The sequence below is a fragment of the Elephantulus edwardii genome, unplaced genomic scaffold (genome assembly GCF_000299155.1).
Source record: "Elephantulus edwardii isolate Elephantulus edwardi_28Jun2011 unplaced genomic scaffold, EleEdw1.0 scaffold00117, whole genome shotgun sequence".
Classification (NCBI taxonomy): domain Eukaryota; kingdom Metazoa; phylum Chordata; class Mammalia; order Macroscelidea; family Macroscelididae; genus Elephantulus; species Elephantulus edwardii.
In genome coordinates this window covers 7,579,897-7,606,665 of record NW_006399867.1, presented here as the reverse complement: position 1 = coordinate 7,606,665, position 26,769 = coordinate 7,579,897, and the positions used below count along the sequence as shown (strand labels likewise).

At 39.3% G+C, this 26,769-nt stretch overlaps 1 protein-coding gene across 1 annotated transcript in view; it reads right to left on the bottom strand.

Annotated features, from left to right (window-relative positions):
• SMG1 (SMG1 phosphatidylinositol 3-kinase-related kinase) overlaps positions 1 to 26,769 on the bottom strand; it is a 117,785-nt gene that overhangs the window by 17,521 nt on the left and 73,495 nt on the right. The window contains exons 24-49 of the mRNA XM_006892716.1: positions 25,399 to 25,541; positions 25,047 to 25,248; positions 22,579 to 22,688; positions 21,936 to 22,083; positions 21,407 to 21,566; positions 19,989 to 20,109; positions 16,999 to 17,247; positions 16,472 to 16,756; positions 14,556 to 14,700; positions 14,324 to 14,462; positions 13,418 to 13,648; positions 13,145 to 13,322; positions 12,481 to 12,642; positions 11,519 to 11,736; positions 10,918 to 11,072; positions 10,348 to 10,570; positions 5,794 to 6,040; positions 5,220 to 5,449; positions 3,455 to 3,703; positions 3,049 to 3,187; positions 2,848 to 2,957; positions 2,539 to 2,757; positions 1,791 to 1,981; positions 987 to 1,159; positions 558 to 837; positions 2 to 95 (exon numbers count right to left, since the gene is read on the bottom strand). Coding sequence (XP_006892778.1) covers positions 2 to 95; positions 558 to 837; positions 987 to 1,159; positions 1,791 to 1,981; positions 2,539 to 2,757; positions 2,848 to 2,957; positions 3,049 to 3,187; positions 3,455 to 3,703; positions 5,220 to 5,449; positions 5,794 to 6,040; positions 10,348 to 10,570; positions 10,918 to 11,072; positions 11,519 to 11,736; positions 12,481 to 12,642; positions 13,145 to 13,322; positions 13,418 to 13,648; positions 14,324 to 14,462; positions 14,556 to 14,700; positions 16,472 to 16,756; positions 16,999 to 17,247; positions 19,989 to 20,109; positions 21,407 to 21,566; positions 21,936 to 22,083; positions 22,579 to 22,688; positions 25,047 to 25,248; positions 25,399 to 25,541 — 4,801 coding nt within the window. The remainder of the gene's footprint in view (position 1; positions 96 to 557; positions 838 to 986; positions 1,160 to 1,790; positions 1,982 to 2,538; positions 2,758 to 2,847; positions 2,958 to 3,048; positions 3,188 to 3,454; positions 3,704 to 5,219; positions 5,450 to 5,793; positions 6,041 to 10,347; positions 10,571 to 10,917; positions 11,073 to 11,518; positions 11,737 to 12,480; positions 12,643 to 13,144; positions 13,323 to 13,417; positions 13,649 to 14,323; positions 14,463 to 14,555; positions 14,701 to 16,471; positions 16,757 to 16,998; positions 17,248 to 19,988; positions 20,110 to 21,406; positions 21,567 to 21,935; positions 22,084 to 22,578; positions 22,689 to 25,046; positions 25,249 to 25,398; positions 25,542 to 26,769) is intronic.

Genomic DNA, 26,769 nt, shown 5'->3' with positions numbered 1-26,769 from the left:
TTATGTCTGCAGCGTACCGCTGCAGGGTCATTTCTGTGGCAGTGATGAACTGACACACTGTGGGCGGTGGCTGGGGAGCATACTGTATTTCATATCTATAAAAATAAAGAGGCACATACATGTCAGATAGGCTGAAACATAACCCATCCTGCTTGGAAACAAAATTCAGGCTTTATAAAACACTATAAAAGAGAATACTGCATTTGATCCTCCCACCTTGAAAGGTAGGAATCATGACTCATTTTATAGGAAAGAAAATCTCAAGAGCTTACACAACTTGTAACTTCCTAGGATGACCCATTAGAAGTAACAAAATCAACATCCAAGTTAGTGCTCCTTAACCTAATCCGACTCTGCTTACATTGGGACACATTCTAATAAGGAAAAACGTACTGTGTTGTAAGGGAAAATGAAAGCTTAAATCTGCCTCAAATTAAGACAATGGTCATGTCTTTCAAATGAATCAACCTTTTCAGAAAAGTAAAATAAAAATGCAAGTAAAAACTTAAAACAAGCAGCTTACTTCCAGATGCCGTAAGAAAAGGTCAGATCCTTACTTCCTATAGAGCTCCTGGCAGCGCTCCACGGTGGTGTTACAGATGAGCTCTTCCATCCAGGTCTTCCACTGCTCAATGCGATGCTTCTGAAAAATGGCCTTGGGATACTGCAGCGCAACGGTCGCGTAGTGATGGAGCTGCTCCAGGCAGCCGTGCAGCACAGAGCGCCTCTGCTGCAGAAGAGCACCAACCTCACCCTCCAGCTGCTCACACTGGCTTATCAAGTGGGCCTGACCAGCGTTCTGCAGAAAAGCTGTTGCTGGCACATAGCTTGGGGGACCTTTTGGTAAAAAACAGTATTAATCATGGGGAAACCATTCCAAGTCAGTAGTCATTCAAAGGGAGCACAAAGCAAACAGAACGCCACACATAAACACAAAGCTACAGAACTCACATGCTCACATGTATCTAAAATAAGTCAATCCATACCAAGGTCCATTTGTGTGCTTATTTCCTGAAGCAAACTTGCAAGCTGTGTAGCTTCTAAATTATTGAATGCAGCTTGATAATGTGTGATCCACTGGTCAAATTCATTCAGCTTCACCTGTATTGCTTCTTGAACAGCTCTCTGCTGGGTCTGTAGCTGAGTGTGTTCAGAATACCTGACAGAGAGGAAAACAGCCACGAAGGATCATTGTTGTTCCTTCTGCACCTTTATGACCCTGACTTTGCTCTTAAGAACTACCAGGTATGTTCCTTTTCCATTTTCGCTGCCTTGTTCAAATGTTCCTTATTTCTCTGTTTCTTCTCTAACAGCAGCATTTTACCCAAAACTCAGCTATACCTGAGACTTTAAGTACTGAAAGGGTAAAAGACTTCTGCTTTATAGATCTCTGGAGTCTCAAAGTCCATGCAATGCCTGGCATGTGCACATTCAACTAAGATTTACTGTACAAAGTTCACTTACTAAAACTAACTAATCACTCTATTTCATGTGATAAAAGTCACTGTTGAAAAGATAAGGACTTTTTAATATGCACTACAGAGAAAAACCAAAACTTACGGTTTTCTGAATCTAAGTTCAGTGTTCTATCCACTCTATTCATTTAAGCATTTTAATTAAATAGAAGGCAGAAAATGTTAAGTGAATTATTTACTAATACTTTTAAAGTTGAAGTCATTTAGGCAAATTTACAATCATTTTCATCCAAGTCAGAAGTTCTGTAAAAAACATCTTCCTAATGGTGTAATTTTTAGTAACTTTTAATAATGAAAATTAAACTCCTTTAAAACCTGTGCTGTAGAGTGTGAGAAGGATGCTCCACATCTTCCGCTCCTTCTAGGAACTCTATCTCCTCCAGTAATTTGCCCTGTAGCTTTTCCACATCAGTCAGTTGTTCTTGCAGGCTCAGGTACTCATCTAGGCTGCTGTCCAGTTTAGGGAGCACAACCAGCATCTCATCTCTGTTCTTAAACCAGTTTACCTGTGAAAAGGATTTATTAGGAAGACTCCTCCAGAGACAACTGTGAGATACAAAGCTGGCTGTAAGAAAGATCATGTTAGAAGGGCATTCCGTGCACATATTATTCTATTTAATCCTCATCAAACCCTATCTTACAGACAAAGCTACCCAGCAGTTAACAAAAGCATTCAAGTTCACATAACCATAAACTGACAGACTTAATTCCATTAAGACCAAAATCAGCATTGCTCGCTACCAAAATATTTAAAATCCAAGAAGGAAGATGTCTACCCAAGTAAAGAAAACTTAAGCAGTTAATTGGTAACCACATACCAACATACTTAAAAACTTACAACTTTTTCAATTCATTAGCACATCTTCTAAACAGTTTAATTGCATGTGTTAGTGCAGTGACAGGTAATACTAAAAAGACTACTGAATTATTACATCATTCTTGCAATATTACACATTAGAATCTGACAAAAATGTCATTTGGAAGTCACTGTGCTCAAGTTTTTAATGCTCATATTCACTAACAAGTAGTTGATCACAGCGTATTATCACATCATTTGCTTCACCTTAATTTCAGCAACTCGGGAAGAGAAGAGGCTGCGGGTGATCTCTCGTTCCATTTCCCTCTTGCTCTGCTTGCTCTCGGCCTGCTGGCCACCCCCACCGTAGACAGCACCAGCAAACCCAGCCTCACCGCCCGCTGTCCAGTCAACCAAGGGATCATACACAAATGCCTCCAACAAGGTCAGCAGAGTCTCTCTGCCACGTCGCATAATATGTAAGACCTAGTTTGAGAAAAATTATAAAGGTTTCCTCTAAGATGCCTTTTTTTTTTTTCAATTTAACAAGCACACTAGCGATAGAAAATGGTATACCTGCTCACAAGAAAGCCTGAAAACACCTTCTACTCCAGTTACACCCAGTGCGGTTTCAATGTTCTGTGTCATTCGAAAAGGCACTTTCTCAGGAACTCTAAGGCTTTTACCTTGAAAAGATAGATGATTACATGTTTACCATTCATGAAGAAAAAAAGAAATTTAACCGGTATCTAAAGTAAAAATTCACTTAAATTTTACCTTTCTCAAAGCAAACATTGTAATCTATGTGAACGACTTCCCCAGTTGTCATATCTATGAGAACATTATCCAGATGTCTGTCTCCAAGGCCGATTATATACCCAACCATAGACATGACTGCAGTAGAGCGTGCGTAAGACTGAAAAGGAAAGGGGAGCGTGTTAAATAGTGATGGCAAAAAAACTCCCTTCTATGAAGGACTCAATGTCCCAAAGAGGCAAACGTCACTCTCGTATTTAAAAACATAGAGTGCACTCGAGCAGCAAACCTGCATCCATCACCATGTCCTCACGCCAGTCTGCACTACGAGATGAAGAAAAGGACCATTTTTCTTCAGTCTCCCTAGATCTCTTCCAGATCTCTAAAATGTCCTTAATATAACAACAACTAAGATCAAAACACTTACCTGGGTAACTCTCCACCATTCATCAGGTGTTGTGCAAGAGGACCAAAGCTCTTTGGCAAGAAGATTCGGTGGGGTGGCCTCCATTAACTCCTCTAACACTGCTTTCATCACATGAAGAGGCCAATCTCGGCGGGACACATCCAGACTAAGTCCAACTGCTTTCAAAGCAGGACCAATCTTACTATAATAGAGTTCACTAGGACGAGGAACAATTCCAGGATTCTGAGGAGTTTGGTAGGAATCTTGGGCCTTTACAAGATAAAAGTTATTAAAAAAAACATATAAAAGTTCTTAAAATAAGAATCAAGACTATTTCTCTGTACCATTCTAAAACTGAGTTTTCCATTCTGAACCAAATCTCAACCACCAAAGACAGCAAAGCTCTTTTGAGCTTCATTTTCCATTATTTGAGTGAAAAACTGATCTACTGCTGTATTTTGAGGTTCAAGTCAAAAGTCAACATTAATTATTAGTTTTTATAACACAGCATTCCCTTTAAAAGTTTTAATTCATTTATACACATACGTAACACTTTGCAGCCATTAAGACTTAGCAATATAAAACCAGATATTCCAAAACACCTAAAAGTGTAAACAGTCTACGTTAACTTATTTTTCAGTAATAATGTATTCGTTAGCAATTATTCTGCAGTCTCCTGAGCCTACCTTTTTTAGTGTCAGACTGCATACAAGATACAACTTTCCACTTAACCAGTTTAAGTGCAGTCCTTTTGGAAACAGGAGTGGCATCCACTTCCTAAATAATATGCCTCCGGAAACTCTATGAATTTTGATAATGTCGATAGTTGTAGAGGGGCTTCAGGTCTTTTGTTCACAGAGTTGCTACGAATCATGCTTGACTCAAAGGCAATCAACAACAAAACAATGCAGTTCCTAAGTCTACACGTGCAACTCCTGTCAAATTATTGCTCCTTATTCACTACCCTAATTAGAGACATTTTCTTACATCAATGTGAGTAAGGAAGTTGAGACTGTGTAAAATTTACCTTGCTATGTCTAGGAGAGTTTCTGACATATAATAAAAGTATTCATTTGGCTGTGCTGTATAGTGGGTTTATTGTTCAAAATGGCTTTCTTAGGCCACTGCCTTTAGACTTTTGTCACATGGTTGGGAAGAAAGTGCAGAGTGTGTAGCCTATCCATGAGGAGGAGACTCTGGAGGCCTAGTGAACAAGGAGTTGACTTGTGCTGCCAACCCAGAGGCAGGTGGTTCAAATTCAACAGCTTCTGTGCAGGAAAACAATGAGCAATCTCCTTTCATTAAATTAACTGCCTTTGAAAACCTGCTGTAGTAGGGTCAGATCTGACTCGAAGGTTAGTAACAACAACAAAATAATGCTGTCTTAACTATGATGCCCCCACTCTTCACAGGGCTGAATGAATTTTAGATTAAACCCTTAGTCTACATCAAAGTCTACCATTTCCTAAGTACTTAAGACACTATGGCTATTCTCTCTAATTTCCACATTTTTTTCATGGTAAGCCCAATAAAAACACTAAAAGGTGAAATATCAAGCTATTGTGTTAATTAGTAATCAGCTCTCTGTCTTTACCAAGTTCAACATGTCATCATTCCAACCTCTTATTTCTATAAAGCCATTTTTATAGAAAAAAGAAGTCTTTCAAGACTTCTATATTATTTATAAATCTATGTAAATGTAGCAAGCCTAGAATTCATATATTGCAACAATGATATGTTTAAGAACATTCAAACAGTAATACATGCATATTTAATTTGAATAAACCTTTTGTGCTTGGAGGGCAGCTTCCCGTTGCTGCCATCGTTTGTAAAGTCCAAATAAGGGTGCAGCTCCATCCACCCACTGGATTAATCCCGATCTTGTTCCAAGTGGTGTTACAGAATAGTGTCGAGCATGGAAACGAGGTGTTTCCTGGCGATTAATTGTAGCAAACATGGTATTTACAATTGACAGAAACTGCATTATTCTCTCATCCAGATGTAAATCCTCCAATCCTATTAAAAGAAAAATACAGAGAGTACGTGACCAGAGGTGGGATCAGATGGGGTAGTGGTGGGAATGTATCACTTTCCAAGTCTTACAATGACGACATTACATAATCTCCTACTGAGTGACAGAGTATCTAATACCTAGATCGTGTTTCTATAAGGTCACAAAGAAAAATCTTTGTAGCTATAGCCCCCAAATAGTGGCATTCAAAATCACATGGAATATAGAGAACCTACACCAGGTAAGTCATGATACAGAATTGTATCTAAAATTATAACCTCTAAACATGCAAGCTTTAATAAAGAGACTAGTCATCTTCTTAAGAAAAGGGTTAACTCTTAGACCCTACCTTTGAAAAGATAGGGATAACTTTTCCCATCTGATCCTAAAAAGAGAAGTTTCTTTGGCTTGGTTTTAGTGGGTAAGATAGTGATGGTTCCCCCCACACTGTGGATTGTGACAGTGTCTCTGGCTGAAACTTCTCCAGGAAGAGCAATTTCTGTGTTTGTCATGGCAGCCAGCCATGGACTGATTTCTTCAAGACGCAAGATGTAACTTGCCCGTTTCTGTGCTCTCTGCTGCAAACTCAGCATTATCTAGAAGAAGGCAAATACAAATTTTCATTATTATTAGAATACTTATTTTATTCCATAATCTGGCATAAAAGTAAACTGAAGGTAGCTGTTGGCTCTAGTTCCTATTATTTATTTATGTCATATATTTTGTGTCATCACAGGAGAGAGTAAACATTGCCGTGTTTATGTACTAGAAGACTGCTACTTGCTAAGACCCTTCCTCTATCCAAGCAAATCATCAAATCAGCACAGAATAAAGGAAACTAGGGACCACACTCAGGGCTTTTTATCAAATTAATTCTCCGTTATTACAGTTAAACAATATCATAACAAGTCAAATCAGCCCTTGCAATAAAACAAAAGATACAGCGAGATGATAGGATTGTACATCCCTAGGGAGGGGCCTGAAAAGTTATTAACCTTAAACCATGTGAAAAAAGCAGCCAAATCTACTCTTATCTCAATTAACACGTAATACATAAAAAAAAAAAAACAAAAAACCAAAAAACAAACCCCACAAACATGTTTCTAAGCGCGGTCATCATCAGTGTGCAGTAACGTGTTAAGTAGATTTAGAAATCTCTTTTAAAAGAGAATCAACAACAACAACAAAAAAAAAAAAAAAAGGAAGAGAATCAACAAATCTGTGTTATTTTAGCCTCAAATCTGTGAACTCAAAACTGCTTTCATATGAAAATTTATAAAGCCATGCTCAGCATGCTCTGTTTATAAGGACAACACCTGAGATCACATATTTTCACTGACTTAGACACAATGGATAAACTAGGATTTTCACCTTCACACAAAATGTAGTCAGAATCACTAAAAAACAGTAATGCTAATTCTAAAATAATTATTAATCCCTCCCCAACACACACATGCGCACACACAGCTCATTTATACAAAGTTTAGAAAACAGGTAGAAACTAAATAATACTTTAATATTAAATACATCTACGAAACCATAACTACCTTTTGAAAAAGTTGATACTTGATTAGTTCACAACAGTCTCGGGGGGAGGTTACAGACTGAATTTCAGTGCTTCAAATTACAAGTACTTAGTAATATGCTGGAAATCTGTAGTTGTATGTAACGTGGAAACTATGTAGATGTAAAAGTGAAACTATGTAGATGTAAAAGTATTAAGGGTGAACCACAACACCCCTTTATCCCATCCCAGTACTGAGGTTATGGCAAGTTTCACAAGAGAGTAAAAAGGGGGAAATGGGAGCCAAGAGGGAGAGGGAAGCCCTCAAATTCCACCGGTGCTGAAAAGCTCCTTAACATCAAGGTAGGCAAACATGGACATCTCTCTAAGGAAGGCTGGGTCTAGATATGTTAAAGGAAACAAACTTCCTCCAGAACCAACAAAGCAGCCCTTCCTCTAGAGCTGGAATCTTTTGAGCTTGGCCTGTCAGCCTTCTAAACTGTGCACTGAGGCACCTACCACGCACAGGAACCCTATGAACAACGGATCTAAACCTTGCCCTGTTCACCACTCAGCACATCACAGTCTCAGATACACTCAGGTACACTGTTAGTGTCACTGTGTCAGTCCACCTTGTGAGGGGTCTGTAAGAGAATACATGTTTGTTTATTAAAGCCATCCATGTTGAAGCAGCATTAGACAACTAAGACAGTGGGTAAAGACACAAGGGGCTTCTACAAATTTCTTTTTTTAGCTTGTTATACATCTTTTTGCTTTCCTCCTCTTATAGCTAAAGCCAATTATAGGTATTTTAAGAGGGAAGAGGGGAAAGAAAATCAAACAATGAATTAAAAAATGAAAACAAAAACTGGTATTTTATAGTTTTTAAAAATTATCTTTTCAATATCTATGTTGTTGTTGTTATGTGCCATCGAGTCGCCTGCGACCCATAGCGACCCTATGTACAACAGCCCTAAACTCCGCTCTGTCCTGTGGCCAGTCGCACTGTCTCCGACACTCCCATCCCAATTATCCCAGTCACTGAATCAATCCACCTCATAGAGGGCCTTCCCCTCCTGCACCGTCCCTCCACCCTCCCAAGCATGATGTCCCTCTCTAAGGACCGGTCTCTCCTCACAACATGTCCAAAGTATGTTAGACGGAGCCTCAGAATCCTTGCCTCCAAGGAGCCACCCGGTTTAACCCTTTCCAGGAAAAATCTGTTTGTTTTCCTAGCAGTCCATGGTATTCTCAATACTCTTCTCCAGCACCACAGCTCAAAGGCATCAATTCTCCTATCCTCCCTGGTCACTGTCCAACTCTCTGATGCATAACAAGTGATTGCGAAGACCATGGCCTGTATCAGATGCACCTTAGTCTCCAGAGAGACACCATTGCTCTTCAGTACTCTGGAGAGGTCCCTAACAGCAGACTTTCCCATGGCAAAGCACCTTTTAATTTCCCGGCTGCTGGTGCCAAGACTGTTGACTCTGGAGCCAAGCAAACTAAAGCTGTGTACAATCTCAATCTCTTCACCATCCACCCTGATGCTGCCATTTGGTCCAGTGGTGAGAATCTTTGTCTTCTTGACATTGAGCCTCAATCCATATTATAGGCTGCAGTCCCTGACACTCTGCAGCAGGCGCTTCAGGTCCTCTTCAGTTTCAGCAAGCAGGGTTGTGTCATCCGCATAACGCAGATTGTTGATAAATCGTCCACCAATCTTGACCCCACATTTCTCCCCATAGAGCCCAGCCTCCCGGATAATCTGTTCTGCATATAGGTTGAAAAGGTATGGAGATAGGATGCATCCCTGGCGTACGCCCTTCCCAATTTTGAACCATGCAGTGTTCCCTTGCTCTGTTCTGACGACTGCCTCCTGGTCCAAGTATAAGTTTCACATTAGAACGATCAAGTGTTCTGGGATTCCCATTCTTCTCAGAGTCAATCATAGTTTGTTATGATCTATACAGTCAAATGCCTTTACATAGTCAATGAAACAGATAAGACATTCCTCTGGTATTCCCTGCTTTCAGCCAAGATCCATCTAACATCAGCTACAATATCTCTAGTACCACGACCCCTTCTAAACCCAGCCTGGACTTGTGTGAGTGTACCGTCAAATCAGATCTGACTGGTACAGGAGGAGATTGTCCCTCCTTCCCAGGCAGAGCATCTGGTGGATTCGAACCATGCACCTCTGGGATTGTAGTTGCAGCTCCTTGCCACAAGGCCACCAGAGCTCCTTAATATCTATTAACCATCATAAAATTTGTCCTATGTGTGTGTGTGTCTCTCTCTCCTGTCTCTTCCTCTGCACTTCTTTACTGGTGCACTAAGAAAGCCAAGCACCAATACATGTGCTCCACTACAAGGAAACGGGAGGGGAGGTTGAGTCACACAAAAAAGTGAAACGTCACCCTTCATGCTAAACTTTATTGTCTATACTTCTAGCTAGTTGTTTGGAATGTAGCCACTGACACAGAAGACAGTTCAAGATTACTTTCTACACTACGTCTTGTTTTCTCATTGTTATGTTCAGTAATTGCTGTACAGAGGTAACTTGTGGCTGCAGTGATGCTGAACACTGTGACACTGATGTGCCAAATGTGATCATGGTTACCCATGGTGGACAGTGTTTGCTGGAGCTTCCTCATTCAAACAAGCTTGGAAGCAGGAGTGGCATCCACTTACAAAATGGCTTGCCTCTGGAAACTCTATGAATAGTGCTCAGGCCTTTTGTTCATAGGGTCGCTATGAGTCATCTATGACTCTATGGCACCTAACAACAACAAGAAGGAAATTAATTAGAAGAAATAAAGATAAGGGATAGATACAATAGAATGAAGAAAGGCAAGAAAAAGCTACCAGGTAATATAAATGTTCTTTCAACTAACTACTTCTACAAGACAAAATCCAAAGGAAAAACAGAATTACAGGGACCAAAATAGCAAAGGTATTTAAATGCCTTCATCTTTTACAATCACCTACGTAAAAGTGATTTCAAAACAAACTTCATATGTATAAAACTAATTGTGATGTATTTGTGGTCTGCTAGAAATCCTGACTGCATCGGCAGAGATGAAACTTGTTAATCTTTTACATGATGAGCTTTCTATTCCAGGCCAAAGTCCCGTCCTCAGAGAACTTCTCACAATGAACCTCTACACATGAAAGACTACACCACACTCCCACTCACTCACTCATTCCCCAACACAGCCCCCCTAAGAAATTCAAAATTAAGGAAACACCTTTCTCTGCATTCCTGGTAACCAAACGATCATAGACTGCCCTCGGAAACCTTCTCTTGTGTTTCCAGAAAGGAGAGTCCACTTACTTAAATTAGGTATCTCACAGGAAAGTTTCCATTTTAGTAGCACTCACGAACTATTTCTATACCTCTTTAAAGGGGATCCAGCTGCTTCCTGGCTTCGCAGGATTGGACGGTGTCTTTAATTTTTCGAGGGCATTTTCAATTGCATCGCCATAGTTGTCCTGAAACCACTTTTCATGTGGCGTTTCTGCAGGGGCCGCAGTGATGCTCCTCACGTGCTCCAGTGCAAACACGATGGGCTTCATCAAAGCCGTGTGCTTCTCCCGCATGATCGCAATTTTCTCTTCTCTGACCAGGAAGACATTGCCGTTCAGAAATGAATCATACACACAGAAACCATTCACTGCTAATGGTATCAACTATCAGTAAACCGTATTAAAGAGTAGGTCTAAATAAAGTATTACCAGAGTTCCTCACTAACATAAATCAAAACCTAAAGCCACTATCTCTGAATTAAATATGGCTCACTGCCCCACCACAGGGTTGCCAAGGCTGTCATTTATGGGAGAGGATCTAAATCATCTTCCTCCCATAGAAAATGGATGTGAGGCAGTGACCTTTTTAGCAGCCAAATACCATGAGCAGCACAGAGAAGTAGCAGCTTCATTTTCTGATGAATGTGCATGAAAACATACTTGCGTAAGGTGTTGTTGTTCTGGACCCTCTTCACCTCATCTTCAAGCTGCTGGATTCGCCTCAGAACATACATGTGCTGCTGGAGCAGGACTCCCAACCAGAGCTCATCCCACAGAACGGTGACCCGGCGCAGCTCAGCCACCAGCATCTGGACCTGCACACAGGGCACAGCCGAAGAGACCCAGCTACAGCAGCAACCCAGTCCAGTGGGTCCTGCACAGAAAGTACAGGTCCACCAACGATCACAGAATCCAGGAACCTGGGCTTCTATCAACATGGGCTAAGAGAACTAATATAATTATTCCAAAGGTAAGCTCCTCAAATAGTCCTAGAACAGTGTTTGTAGAGGAGCTTTTCTGACGGTAATAGGGTTATAATAAAATTGTTTTAAACAGAAACTTTTAGGTGATCTCTGGTGGCCTAGTGGCAAGAAGCTATACTGCAATCCCAGAGTTTAGCAATTCGAATCCAACAGATGCTCTGCTGGAGAAGGAGGGACAATCTCCTCCTGTACCAGTCAGATCCGATCTGATGGTACACACACAAAATTAATAAAATACTAAAATTAAACATAAAGTTTTTAGGTCTTCATTTTTTTACCTGTAACACCATCGTAGGGTTTGCAGAGGACAGTTTATCAACAATTTTGCTGTAGCAGTCCTGCATCATGGCTTGGTCTTCATTCAATCCACTTTTAGGCTCATCCTTATTGCTATCCTGAGAAGCAGGAGGACTTCCTCCCTCACATTCAGACACCAGCAACTCTTCTCCTTGAATATTTCCAAGTAAAGTAGGAATTGCAGAGGAGAACTTATTTCCTATAAAGGGGAGAGAATAAGTTATGTTTCTTCCATGTACACATGCTAGTTAAGGAAAAACATCACCATCTAGTCTATTTCAAAAGTGTATCAACTGCTCAGAGATCAAGCATGGTGTTATCTTTGTAATAAACTGAGCTATTTCAGCTATTAATAGAAGTCAATAGAAGATAGATGTAGACAAGATAATGTGTCTCCATCAAACAATGTATTCTACCAGCCAGAGCCAGGACACTGGAACCATATGGACAGGAGATTTCAATCCTCCTCTGCCATTCATTCATCTCAATAAACCCGAGGGAGTAGGGGAGCTCTGGTGGCCTAGTGGCAAGAAGCTGCAACTACAATCCCAGAGGTGCATGGTTCAAATCCACCAGATGCTCTGCCGGGGAAGGAGGGGCAATCTCCTCCTGTACCAGTCAGATGTGATTTGACGGTACACGCACACAAAAATAATAAAATAAAATAAAAATAAAAAATATTAAAAAAAAAATAAATAAACCCGAGGGAGTTATTCAATTGTTCCAAGACGTAAGGAGGTATTCTGAGGGCTGAAGACAACAGGTAATGCCCACATCATAGTGTCAAGCATATAGCAGGTTCTCTCCCTCAATGAACTGTCAGTTACTATGACTGAAAACATTACAAACAACTGACACAAAGAACACAAACAAAAAATTTACCTAAATTTATCATTTGTGAGATAGTTTGTAATTAAAGTATCAGAATTTTCATATTCCATACCTGAAGCCTGGGATTCACTGCTAAGAGATATGGTACCCACTATCGCAGGATACAATATGAGATGTGGAGAATCCTGAGCCACACGGCACAGAAGGTTGCAAATACTTTGGCGTACATATACTTCAGGATGGTTTAAGCGTGAGAATAGTTGTGGAATAATTCCTTCAGGGAAAAAGAAAAATATTTACGTTATTAAAAAATTCTCCTTCAATAACAAAAAGCTATGCACAATAATAATTATTTTATATACCCTACCCAGAATTAATCCGTGGCCCTCTGGCCAGTCTTTCATATTTTTTGTTCAGACATTCCTCTAGGTCGTATAGCCCTGGTGTACAAGTCGCTGTACAGCGGTCACTTGTGGTCGCTGTGAGGCTGAACACTGTGACACTGACGTGTCAAATGCGTTAATGGCTGGTTACCCAATGCGGACAGAGAGTGGGGTGGAGCTCCCCGATTAAAACAAGCTTGGAAGGAGGAGTGGCATCCACTTCCATAATAGCTTGCCTCCAGAAACCCTATGAACCTGGAGAGAGGATGAGAGACACCCAAGCATTGAGGACTCTCCTTCATAGGGTCGCTATGAGTCTCCTGTGACTCAACAGCACTCGACAACAACAACCCAGAATTAACCGCTATAGAAACATTCTTTTAAGAGACTCACCTCTCCATGGGGCAGTAGGTGTGGTCTCCAAGCCATGCTCCAGGTACTGCCTGAGCTCTCCAGCATGCTTAACCAGTAAGCGCAACAATCGTAAGGTTGCCATCACGATCACATCATCAGTGCTCTGCTCTGCTCTATTACTTAAATGCAGCCGAGGGTCATCTTCATCTAATGGAATCTAAGGTAGAAATAAGAAATCACAACTCAGAGTATCGACTGTGCTCTACTAGAAAATAAGTAAAGTTTTAAAAAACAGAACACTGTGCTGCCTACCTGTCCTGCATTGAGTTTAAGGAAAGTAAAGTATGCGCTGCAAGACAATTTATACAGGCTGAAGATTCTATCTACAACTTTCCTCCACACTTTGATAACTCCTTCGGTTGCACTTTCATCAAGTTCTGAGAGCCACGGGCAGCTTGATATTAACTGACGCCAGATAACATCAACCATATCATCTTCCTCATTGTCTTCACTTTCCGTTATCTGAAGAGTTATATCTTCATCCTAAAGAAAATAAGAGAATAAGTGACATTTTTTGAAGACAAGAATTACTCCTTTTCTCTGAGGTAGGAGGAAGAGATCTGTGAGTCTTACAGATAAACTAATGTAGCTTCAACTCTGGCATTTCTATTATTAGAATAACTGACAAAGGCCCCCATCGGGAGCTCTGGTGGCCAAGTGGCAAGAAGCTGCGTCGCAATCCTGAAGGCGTGTGGTTTGAATCCACGAGATGCTCCACTGGAGAAGGAAGAGCAACCTCCTCCCATGCCAGTAGGATCCGAATTGACAGTACACAAGAAGAATTTAAAAAAAAAAGGAACCCTCTGGATAGTGCCTCAACATCAGCACATTTTAAATGTTCCCAAAATGCTCCTAACTTACAGCTAACCAGGAATGAGAACCTAATTTGTGATCACAATCTCAATTAAAAGAGAAAACTTAATTAACATAAAATGAACTTGAACTGCATTTAACAAGACTCTAGGGAAATTAAGTTCCCAAGGAATTACATTCTTAGAAAGAGTATAAATCACTTTCACCTTAAAAGAATTTTTAAACTGCTTAAACCTTATTTAACATTTTTAATCAAGCAAAAGTTATCAATGTCCTCAAAATCCTTTCACTAAAACTATGACCTCAATGCTATTTCCTTTAAACACCGCATCATGCTCTCCTTGCCTGAATTCCTGCTGGACGACATACAGCCTGTCCGAGGATACCATATATTCTTTCTTTTTCCTCATCAGTTATTGTGTCTGGAAGTAGATTCTGAACTTCAGATTTTTCTCTAGGTAGCAGACGAACACCTTCTCCCTGACTATAAAAACAAACACATCATCAGTATTTTGGCTACCAATATTTTATTACCGCGCAAACATTTAAAATCTTCATGATGATGACACACCCCTACCTGGCATTGTCAACCACCTTTCTGCCCCATCTATACGCCCAACTAGCCAAGGCTGCCCAAGATTTGGCTACTTCAGGTGCCTGTACCGAAGACAGGTGATACAGCTGTCCCAAAATGAAGTCAGGTTCTCCAACTCCAATGTGCACTGCCAGGAAAAAGGGGAGGGGGGGAAAAAAAAGAAATGCATCAGCAGCATTATAGTCACAGGATTCTGTTGGCAATGCCAAAAACACTGTACCTCTTTATCATCTACCGCCATCATTACAGTATACCATTCTGGTAAGGCATAAATTTGAATTACACTTTTCTGAGAGGTGAAACAAATCACTTACCCTCTCAAATAAGTTTAGATTATCACCCAATCAAACCCATCTGTGTCTTTCATGACAAGGATCTTTATCAAATGACAAGGATCTTTATCAACAGCTCAGGTGTCAGATGGGTTGGGAAAGATCTTGCACTCTGGTTTCGACTGGCTAGTTCCTCGTGATTATATTCAGATTAAACATTTTGGCAAAAATTAACACTCAGGTGGTATGTATACAATCTCATTAAATCAAAGATGCAGGAAATGAATAGTTGAGGCAAAGAACCTGCGATAGTGCCATTTGCCAATATAAACCTTGACGATGTCAAGAGATTCCTCCTTATGACTATCAACACATACATTACAAATACTTGGCAAGATTAAGAAATTAAACCTCCACATTTTACAATAAAATTAAGGTATTTTCTCATAGCCAATCCAGAAGATTAACTATATCCCAATTTCTAAAAATAGGACATTGCCTGTCATACAGGCACTCAACTCTTCACTGAATGAAGAACTGCTAGCCTACAAAACGTACCAGTGAAGAAGACACCTCAGCTACACAGGGACATCTTACTAGTGGAATATATACAAATATTGTTCACTTCATTTGTGTGGAAACTGATGTAAAACTATTATGTAATGGTGGTTTAAAACCATTTTTTAAAAGGGATACTCATCAAGTTCACATAGATTTAGTATTTCATTTGCTGTATTCTGTATAAAATAATCACTTTGAGATAGACAAACTCACAGCCATCAAGTCTGTTCCAACTCACAGTAGCCCTTACAGGACAGAGCAGAATTAACTGCCTTATAAGATTTCCAAAGCTCTGCATAAGTAAACTGCCTCATCTTCCTTCTGAGAAACTGCTGGTGGGTGTCCTCCAAGCTGCTAGCTTAGCATGCCAACACTTAACCCGCTGCACCACTAGAGCAGTGTGCCATGCCCTTTGACTTCCACTTTTGGTTACCAGCACTGGTAGCAGAACATGAAAACTGTCTCTCTCTGTAGCTGCTGTGTGTGCTCTGTCAGATGATGGGAACAGAGTCCGCTACATTCTTTGTTGCTTCTCCTAGAGAGAACTGATGTTTTACATCTCTAGGATGCAACTTTATTGCCAACAAAAACAGCTAACTCCACAAAACCAACTTGAACCTGGGAGGCTGGAAATAATGGTCTGGGAAGATAGTTCAGTAACTTCCACAGTGACATTCAGATACTAAAAAGTACATTTTAGTTACTTCTAGGAAATAGTACACTAAATTTTCAGAGACAAGGCTTTGATGCAAATTAAAGTCAGTATAGCTCTAGCAGCCCAGCCCGCAGGGAGTCGTGATTTTAAACTAAGGATGGTGCCTGTCTGGCGGTTGAAATCCAATAATGGCTGTGAGGGAGAAAAGATGGAGAAATCTCCTCCCATGCGATTTACAGACTCAGAAACCCAATGGAGGGTCAGTTTCGAGTCAGTTCTGACTCCACACATTGAGTTTGATGGGCATTCTGGTTTTTTGGCCACCCCCACCCCCACCACTGTTTAACCTTGTAAATTTTAAGTCAGGATGACAATTACATCTCAAATAAATATATTTTTAAAAATCCAACCTGTAGATTCGCTCTCAATCCGAGGATATTCTTCTTCCATCGTATTAACAGTTGGTAGCTCTATTAAAGTGAGTATGTTTTTAGACAAATTAGAAAGGCCTGTGAAGTTCTGCTGTTGCTGTGCTCTGTAAACCTGTTTGAGCTGCCCTGAAATTTCCTTCCATTCTGCTTGGATCCATTTAGCCAGTGTCAGAATTGACTTAGCAACTGCGTACTCTGCTTTGGCAGACTTACAGAAAGATATGGCACAGGAACTCAACATTTCCATGGCATGTGTTGACTGACCTACAGAAAACCAGAGGACTGATATTACTTCACTGTAATCAACTTCTAAAAACTTAACTAGAGAGTTTTCTTACTTTGGTACACTATTAATAAAATTTAAAAAAAAAAAGTCTGTAAGGTCAGTTATAAGTTTCAAATAAGCTGCAAATAAGCAGTTTTCCTATTACTGCTGTGAACCATTACCAGAGACAAGTCACGCTCACTTTCATTACTGCCATGTGCTGCCCACTGTTTTTACTAACCTGCTGTATACAGCAATTTGGTTTTTTCAATATCAAGTTCAGGCCCCCATTTTTCATCCATATGCCCCTGAGTTGACAGCTTTTTAAAATGCTGGACTAAATCCTGAGCAGTGGTGGTCTTTCCCAGCTGGACTTCACTACACTGTGCCAGCAGCCTTGTTGCAAGTGACACATTTCCTCGTTTTCTAGCAAATTTTGCCGCTGTTAAGCCTAACTCCATCAGGTGGCTTCTAACTGGAACTGTTTGCTCTAGAGAAGAAAGAAAACATTTATTTAATTAGTCCTGACTTTATGTATCCCAGCTGGTATGGCATACACTCAAAAAAATAAAATTCTTCCCCAACTGTTCCCTTCTTCTCACCACACCTCCACAGACAGACAACTCATTTACTCCCTTGCCAAGTCCCTCCCAAAGATCACAGTGCTTGTCGTACAATGAACAATACATGCTAAATAAATATATAAATAAAGTCAGGAAAACAGTCATTCCTTGCAAGAAATTAACATTTTGCTTCTTCATAAAGCATCTACACCAAAGAGCAGGACTGATGTAAGGCTGGCCCATATCCCTTCTCCATCTGTCATTCTCTACTAGTTTTCAGACTCCCTATCCGATGTCTCCTCAGTGTCCTTCTCTTCCACTATGCACTCATTAATGGTGACGTTCTCTTGGGTTGGTCCCAGATTCTTCTCATCTCCATATATACTCTCCCTGGATAATAGCATCTATTTCTGTGGTTCTGATCACCACATACATGCTGGTCACTCCACCATCTGTTTCTGTAGCCTGGACCTGACATCTGAGACAGTTTAAGGGTACTTCCACCTATGCCAGGCTGAACTCACTTTCCACCAACCTCCTGCTCTCTCCTTTGGAGCAAGAGGCGTTCTGATCAATCTGGCTGCCAAAAAAGCTTGACAGTCATTCTAGACTTCTTCTTCATACTCCCCACCTCGCCCCTTTACTCTGTCCCCACTGCTACTATCTTCACTACCTTTAGCTTTGTACTTAGCTGGACAGGTTCTTTCTCCCTTGATCTTATCCTTCTCTAACCCGTAACATCCTATGAAATGTGTATATTCAGCCTTTTTAAGAGTTTCCCATTGCTGTCTGAAAAAAGCCCCGACTCCTTAATTTGGCTTGTACAGCACCAATGCCTTGCATTCCATTCTAATCTCAATCTCAGCCAGTTTCATCTCCACCCACTCTCTCTAGGGTGAACTGATGAGTCAGCTAAGGAATTTTCATTATTTTCTCTGGCCTTTACATGTGATGTTTTTTCAAAGTCTGCCTTCTGTCTCATCCCCACCTCCCTCACTCAGGTCTCAGTTTATAACCCACCCCCACGCCCCAGGTCTTAGTTTAACTTAAGTTTGTTCTAAAGTTGAATCAGATGCTTTTACGTTTGTTTAGCGCCATGCATGCATGCTTTCATTCGGCACAATACGTCGCTCCTTGTTCAATGTCAATTTTTTCCTGATAAGATTCTAGAACTCCTTTATTACTAGGAATACAGAAAATGTCTTTTCATCACTGTATTCCAATACTGATCAAAGTATTTGACACAAAGAATGTATTTGATAAATATTTATTAAACAGACAAAAATAGCATGGATTTGTATCTCTGAATGTAACAACTGAGTTACTAATATTTTCCTTTCTTCTCTGAAACTAGTTTGATGTAGGAAGGAAGGGAAATGGTATTTAAAGCCTTATTATATGCCAGGTTTTCACATACCCTGTCTAAGCACATGATTCTTTACAAGACTCTTAGGGCTAGAGTATGATGCAAAAAGAAAGCGATACAAACATTCAGTAACTTGCACACACTGTTGTGTGTCATCCAGCAAATTCTACGTCACGTTATCCCTGTATGACAGAGCTAGAGAACGGTCACCTTCTACAGGAGCTGATCATCAGTTCTTCCCCTCAGTGGAGCCAATGGTAGGTTTTAACTGATGACCTTTTGGTTTGCAGTCACTTTAACCACTATACCACAGGCTCCTTAATCATTCCCTCTTAGCTCCTGTAATGTGCAAATATTGGACTAGGGCTCCAAAACTCAAAAGTCTGCTTAGCAATACAGTTGTCCGTAATCCCTGTTCAGGTTCATATCCTAGCATTTATTTTATTTGAAATGTAGAAATCATATCCATGCAGTTAACTCCAGCTACTCTATTTCAGAAAATAAAGTGCTAGCATTTCTTTAGCATGACAGACTTAACAGTCACAGTATTTCTCAGAAAGGCTTCTGTCTCTATGAACCAGACAAACCAATTTTTTTTTTTAAAAAAAAAAAAGGGAAGAGACTGGACCATTTTACAAAGTAAGACATACAATGACTATAAGCAAGTGACAAGATGCTCCACAATGAGACACTAGGGCACACCCACTCCAATACCCTAAACCCCAAACAACAGCAAGAATGTGGAGCGAATGCAAAGTTGCCAAGAGGAATGTAAAATATGTAATAAACACTTTACAAGACTCTGTTGAACTGTTTTAAAAGTTAAACCACATGACTTAACTTGAGTGCATGCCTAGGTATTTACTCAAAAGAAATATGTCCACTAAAAGAACAGCTTTATACATTACTAAGAGTGAGTGTCCAATATACTGACAGTCTTCAACTCAGCAATAAAAAAAGACTACATTACTGACATATGCAAAATGCTAACTAAGAAAAGACAGAGAGGTATGTACTACAAGACGCCACTCATAAGAATTTAACAGACACTAAACTACAGAGATAGGAAGCAAACAAGGTCTAAGGCAGATGTGGTTAAGCAAGAAGACTGGCAGGAGGGGATGGGGACAGGAAGGGGTTGTCAAAGAAATGTTCTCCATGTGAACCGTATTTGTGGTTACACAAAGGTATTTATTTTATCTTTGCCAAAACTCTAAACTGTACATTTAAAATATGTAAGTTATAACTCAATACAGCATATTAAAAAAACCAAAAAAACAGTAAGAAACAAAACCTAGTTACCTTTAATTTTCTCCAACAACTGACTCTGGTACATGGTGTATCGTAATGCTTGCATCCATGGCCTCACATCATGCTGTTTGCATGAACGCAAAGCTTCACTGAAGAGCGGAATAAGACAGTCCTGACACAGAAAATCAAGAGGGTCTTATTGTAAAATAAGGTCCTTATTAAGTCTGTAAGATGACTTTAATTAGAGTAGGTGCTTATGAGCCCCAAGACTCCAGGCCCCCATAAACCAGCTAAGCGTACACTTTTCTAGGCTTTTGGTAAAACATTCTTCTAGGTGGTATAGCACTGGTCTGTCGAACTGCTATACAGAGCTAACTCATGATTGCTGTGATGCTGAACACTGTGACCCTGATGTGCCAAATGCAATACTGGTCACCCATGGTGGACAGTGTTGGTAGAGCTCCCCAATTAAAACAAGCCTGGAAGCAGGAGTGGAATCCACTTCCGAAATAGCTTGCCTCTGAAAACCCTATGAACTTGGAGAAACGAAGAAAGTTATACAAGTGTTCAGGTCTTTCGTTCATAAGTCGCCTAGGACTAGATGGCATTTAACAACAACACTGTTGTTAAACTCTCCCCTTTAATCATGTAGGAAGCATAATTTAACTTCAAAATAAAACTCTACAGCTCTTCAAAGGCCATATACAGTTCATCAAAATGTTATCAGTATACTTATAACAATAGTTTTTAAATAGCAGTGAAAATTCACCATAAAGCAGAAGCTGAAGTTTAAAGAAAACCTTCAAAATTATATTACTACTATTAAAAACAAAACAAAAACAAACCCATCTCAGAACTATATAACTACTACTATTTTGTAATCTCCCTTTCCCTTGGAAAGGCCCTATCCTTGGTTTAACTTTATACCTTAGGGGGAGAGGAACCTTTATTTTGGTCAAATATAAAACAACTCTGGTAGTCTAGAGGCAAGAAGCTGCCCTGAAATCTCGAAGGCATGTGGTTCAAATCCACCAGCTGCTCTGTGGGAAAAAGATAGGCAATCTCCTCTTGTGCAGTTAACTGCCTCTGAAAACCCACTGGAGGGTTAATTAAGGGCCAGTTCCAGCTCAATGGTACAAAACAACAAGGAAAATGTGCTTAAACCTTACTACCTTGAAAATAAAAAAAAAACCTTTTTAACCTCTTATAAAAGGTGTATTTAGTGCTATTCTTCAAGGAATATTGAAGTCAAGAATGAAATAATAAAAAAAAAAAAAATGAAATAATTAATTTCCCACCCCTTAGGCCCATGCATTTTAAATAAAATTAGTTTTAAATTCATAAAAGATACCTGGATTTGCGATGTACTTCAAACCAAAAGTGCCATTTTGGAAAAACCCCACAAAACCCTTTTTCCCCCTATACCAGTGTTAGAAACAAGTTTCTTTTAAAAACACACATATACACACCTCTGTTGAAAGCCTGTTAGAAACGGTGTTCTCCAAAGCAGATGAACAATACAGCTGTAAAGTGCTCAGAACTGGAAGAGACTGGGATACCGTCAAAGTTGAAAGTCTCAGAGGCCCAATTGCAATGCGGGAGGTTTGCTTCAAGTACTTTACCATGTTGCTGAAACAAAATATCTACTGTTAACCAATAAGTGAGATCAAGCAACTTATTGATGGATAAAGTATTGAAAAGGCTGTAAATAATAAAGTGGCATGAAATGAGGGTAGAAATAACAAAAGCAGCCTGCTCTTTAGTTAAAATGAAACAAGCAAGTATAGACTTTTGCTTTTAGGGATTTTTACATTTCCTTGGCTTTGACCCCAGCATGTAGGCAAGTGGCACTCACACTATGAAAAGATATCCACAATCAAATTGAAGCTACCAGGATTAGTGCTGTAACAAACCAGTACACTCTCTGAGTAAAGTGCACAGAAACAGCTAACACATTGACATACACAATTGCTATTAACTCCCAACCATGAAACTTACTCAGTTATAGACTGCCATTTCTGATCTTGCTCTATGTGGTTTAGAGCAGTTGCCAAGCAAACAGAACTTCTCAACAACTGAACTTCAATCGATTTCTGAAGTTCTCTTGGATCAGGACTTAACATATTAGGAAGCAGTTTTTTCATATCTACAGAACATAAATACACATCAGAAAATTAGTTTACTTTTATGCATATGACATCAAATACCTGAGCAGTACTTAAAAGAATTACCATTTAACAAGGACTTCTGAGGGCTTAATAAAATGTGCACCCCCCATACTGTTGGCTTCAAAGGATCAAAAATCTTTTAGTCAACCTACACTGGAAAGTTACTGAATCTAATAAATTGATATTTACAGAGATATAATACTAACTTTCAGAATACAATTTCAAAATGTTCCAGTTGTGATGAAGTTAATAAGCCACATAAAGATTATCAACCAAGACTTCAAAACATCAAAAAATATTTAGCTCAAACATTATCAAGCATAAATAAACCAGATCTAAATTTACTACTTCATATGGAACATTTCACCAAAATAATGCACAATAACCTCCAGACTTTTCTAAGCCATATTCAATACTAAACCCAAATTTTAAAAATAACTTATCCATAAAATAATTTAACTTTTCTCAAATACCTATTTTTTCTTTTGATCCTCCAGCAAGTAGACTGATATTTTCTCCTGGCAGTAATTCTAATTGCTCAGTACATTCTACAAATTCTCCAGACTCAAAACTGCTTAGTGACCTGTAATTAAGATATTGGTTAGCTGATTTTGTATTACACTCTAGGAAAGTTTGTGGCACCATTCAAAACAACAGAACATATTCTATGGAGTTGGGGAGAGACCAATACAGTATAGCTACAGTTTCCTTTTGAAATAGTTTCTTCCACGCAACCATTTTTACTCTGAAGAATTAATTACTATCTTAATCAGCACTAAAACAAAACTAGAGTTGTGGTTGTTATTATTAAGTGCCATCAAGTTGTAGATGACTCATAGTGACCCTATGAATGAGACCTAAACACTTGTATAACTTTCATCAAACCTAGAGTAGCAAATAAAAAAAAAATCTCAGCTGTCGACATCTATTTCAGCATCCCCTCATGTCTCCTTTTCCTGTGTTGTCGTCTGTTCGTCAGGGCCAGCACTGCCCGAACCATAGACAGCAAACCTCTGCAGGAAAGGAGAGTACCCAGCTCTCTCTAGCAGCCACCAAACTCCCCGCATGTTACCTTATTACTTAAATAAAGCACACGCACCACATAGGTCTCTTATCCTAGAATTGCAATCTTCTTTTCTAACCTTGCCGCCTTTCACTCCTGAGCTCCCTCTCTCTGAAACCCATTTCTTCCCTTTCAACTTCTCTGAAAAATGGGGCCTCAGAGGGGTGTCCTGTGCCATGATATTTACATATATGATTGTTTCTAAGATTTGTTGTTAGAGGTACAACACCTGTCCAGTTCACTGAACTGGGGGAGTTGCATACTGCTCCTATTTTACTGCTTAGGTGCGTATATGCTTGCTTGTATAGTATTTGTACTTAGCAGTACAACACCTGTCTGTCAGTTTGTTGTGCTGGGTTATCTTATGGGTGGTTGTGATGCTGTTTCAAATGCCAGCAGAATAATAACCAACTAGTTATGCTGGTCCCAGGGTAATGGAAGTTGAGATTTTTCACGTCCATTAGTACTACGGACTGATTGTTTCCATGTAATTTTTATTTTTTTCATCCTTTCTCCAGGCACAAAGAGAAAAATCGTTTCTTTGATAGCTACTCGTAAGCTTTTAAGTCTCCCATCACTACTCATCAGTGACAGCCAAAGAATATTGTGTTTACAAACGGACTTTGATATCCTGAGACTACAGTCCTGAGGCTCACACCAGTGACTCATTCCCTCAGGAGTTTTGGCATGGTTATGGCTGTGTTAGGAATCAACCCATAGCTGACCTGCCAGCAGGTTCTCAGAGGTGGACAAGCTCAGCTTCTTGCCACTAGGCCACCAGAGATATTCCCTCCCACAATGCTTCTACTATATACTTGGATATATTTACAGCATGTATAAATATCACTTGCCAATTCAATGTATGAGTATGGGTGCAGCCCCTTTCAATTGCCCACATGAATCTGTTGTCATGCCTGTCGGCTTATGTATCCACTTGTAATTTGAAGTTTGCTGTTACTGATATATGCTGGATTGTGTATGAAATAATATTTACCTTTATTGTCTGTAACTAATATGTATACAGTAACATATATTACAAACATGATCTATAACTACTCTTCTATTCAAGTAGCTCCAAGATTTTCTATTTTCCTCAGAGTAAAAATTAAAGTCCTTCCCACTGCTCTGAGCTACCTCTTTAACTTTAATCTTCTATTCCCCAGACCTAGCCATGCTGGCCTCCTGGCCATTTCCAGAACATCCCCAGTCCATCATTACATAAGCACTGTTCCCTCAATGTGTTCTCAAAAAGCACTTGGAAAGGTATGACGGACCTTTAAAGTTAATCTCTCAAGAATCAGAATTCATGTATCTTTTCTAGACTGTTCTATCTCTCTGTCTGGCACATAATAAGTGTACAATAAGGAAGAACCCATATACATTTACTCACTATAAGTTAAGGGGCTGAGACATAGTGGGTACTAAAAATTATGAATTCAAGAGCTAGCAAATGCACAGAGAAACAATAAGAAAGTTTAATTTAAAATGGTCATAAATTCTGTCCTCTTTAGGATATATTCAAGCAAGAACAAAGACTTGTCATTGTTTCTAATTCACAGACACATTTTTTCCCTATGCATTCTGGGGTACTTTATAAAGTATATATAGGTCTTAAGAATCAATTCCAAATGACTCACTCAATAGCTCTGATTCTGTTTTCCCATCGCAGAAATAGCTTCCTCACCTATAACAGCTGGTTTCCTGTTTAAGTCGTTTTATAAGAGTACAAGTATTAGAACTGCAACCATTTTGTGCCAGAATTATGAGTTTCAGAGTTTGTGTTTTCCTACTATTGAGAAAGTTAATGGGGGAGGTGGGGGAGGAATGGCTTCATTTGCTTAAGTATCATTTCTTTTCCATTGAAAAAAAAATTCTTACTTTATATAGTTGAAATCAGCTTTTAGGTTGAGGGAAGTGCTACTGGTACTCTTTTTCAAGTCATGGATAGCATTCTGCCAGTCTTGTACAGCAGCCCAATCAGCAATTGAAATGTAGCACTCACAGGCTTTATTTCCCAAATAATTTATAACTTCAGGGGAAGAGTCAGTTGGTTTGGACAGCACAGTTTTCCTAGATTCACCTAAGTAAAAGTATTTTACAAAGTAAAAACAAAAGAAAGACCTAGAGCAATTTTATATATTTCAGAGAGCATCAGAATCCCAAAATACACAATAAAATGATCAGAAATAACTAGCTGACTTCAAGTCTAATTTAAGTTCTGAATGCTCACCATTGAGAGAATGTTTGGGACTGGCACTATTACGCCCAGAGTTGGCCAATGTGAGAACTGACTTGTCAAAGCCGGAGATGCAGCAGTCAACACCTGTCATAGCACACAGGTGCTCCTGGTACTCTGCAGATGCCTTTTCAAACCTTAAACACAAGTCACAGTCACCTCATATGTAAATACTCCACCACACAGGCTTTCCCTTGTCCCCTCCCCTCCAGAAAAATAAAACACTGAAGAAAGAATAAACTACTCCATGTATGATGCTGAGACAATTCATTGCGGGGGGAGGGCAGTGGGAGGATCAACAAGAATTAAATTAGAGGTCTTCCTTATAATAACTGAGAATAAAATTTAAAGGTAATTTACATGTTAGAAAAAGAAATATTAGTGAAAAATATTATCAAATATCTGACCTTAAATGTATGGAAAGGCTAAGTGCAAGTTAATTAACTACAAAGTATGATATAAACTTCCTAATAACTTAGTATTTTTGGGTTTTCAAGACATAAACCACAAACATTAAAAATTAATTATAAAGAAATTACATCAAACCGGCAATTTTAGTATATAATAAAATCTTAGATCATTAAATTAAAAAAATTACATGTGAAGATATAATCCATTCTTTATGAAATGCATACATCATCAACTGTCATGTGGGAGAAGCTTTACTCTCAATCATTTTTAAATAAAAAACTAAAAATAAGTATTTTCCCGACTTAAGGTAGTAGGGTTCTTGCTTCTCCACCATCCCCAGTATTCAGATAGGTGCAAGGAAGGAGAGATTTTTATTAGTAAGTTTAAAAAATTACAGCTATCTTTCTGTCAGGTAACTTCATAACATGTATTATAAATTATAGTCTATAACCTTTCTTCAAGGTTACAGATCAACTTGCAGGTATGAACTAAAAGAAAATAAATATGAACAAAGATTTAGGTACCATGGTATTGATTATGGCTTTAAAGATTACCACAAATGCAAGCTTTATGGACAATGATACAGGATGTCAAATTATGTTAACACTCAAGAGATAAATACAGCTGTGCCAATATAATGTTGTAGAATATTTTACATGGCAAGATAATTTGTTTTTAAATATTATTAAGCTGGAAAAGCAAATCATAAAACTATGTCTAGGGGAGCTCTGGTAGCCTAGTGGCAAGGAGCTGCAACTACAATCCCAGAGGCGCACGGTTCGAATCCACCAGATGCTCTGCCAGGGAAGGAGGGACAATCTCCGCCTGTACCAGTCAGATCTGATTTGACGGTACACTCAAATAATAAAAACAAACAAACAAAAAACTGTATGTCTAATGCACTGCTGTTTCTGTGAAAAGAGGAGGTAGAAACCAGAGGTAAGGAAAAAAAAA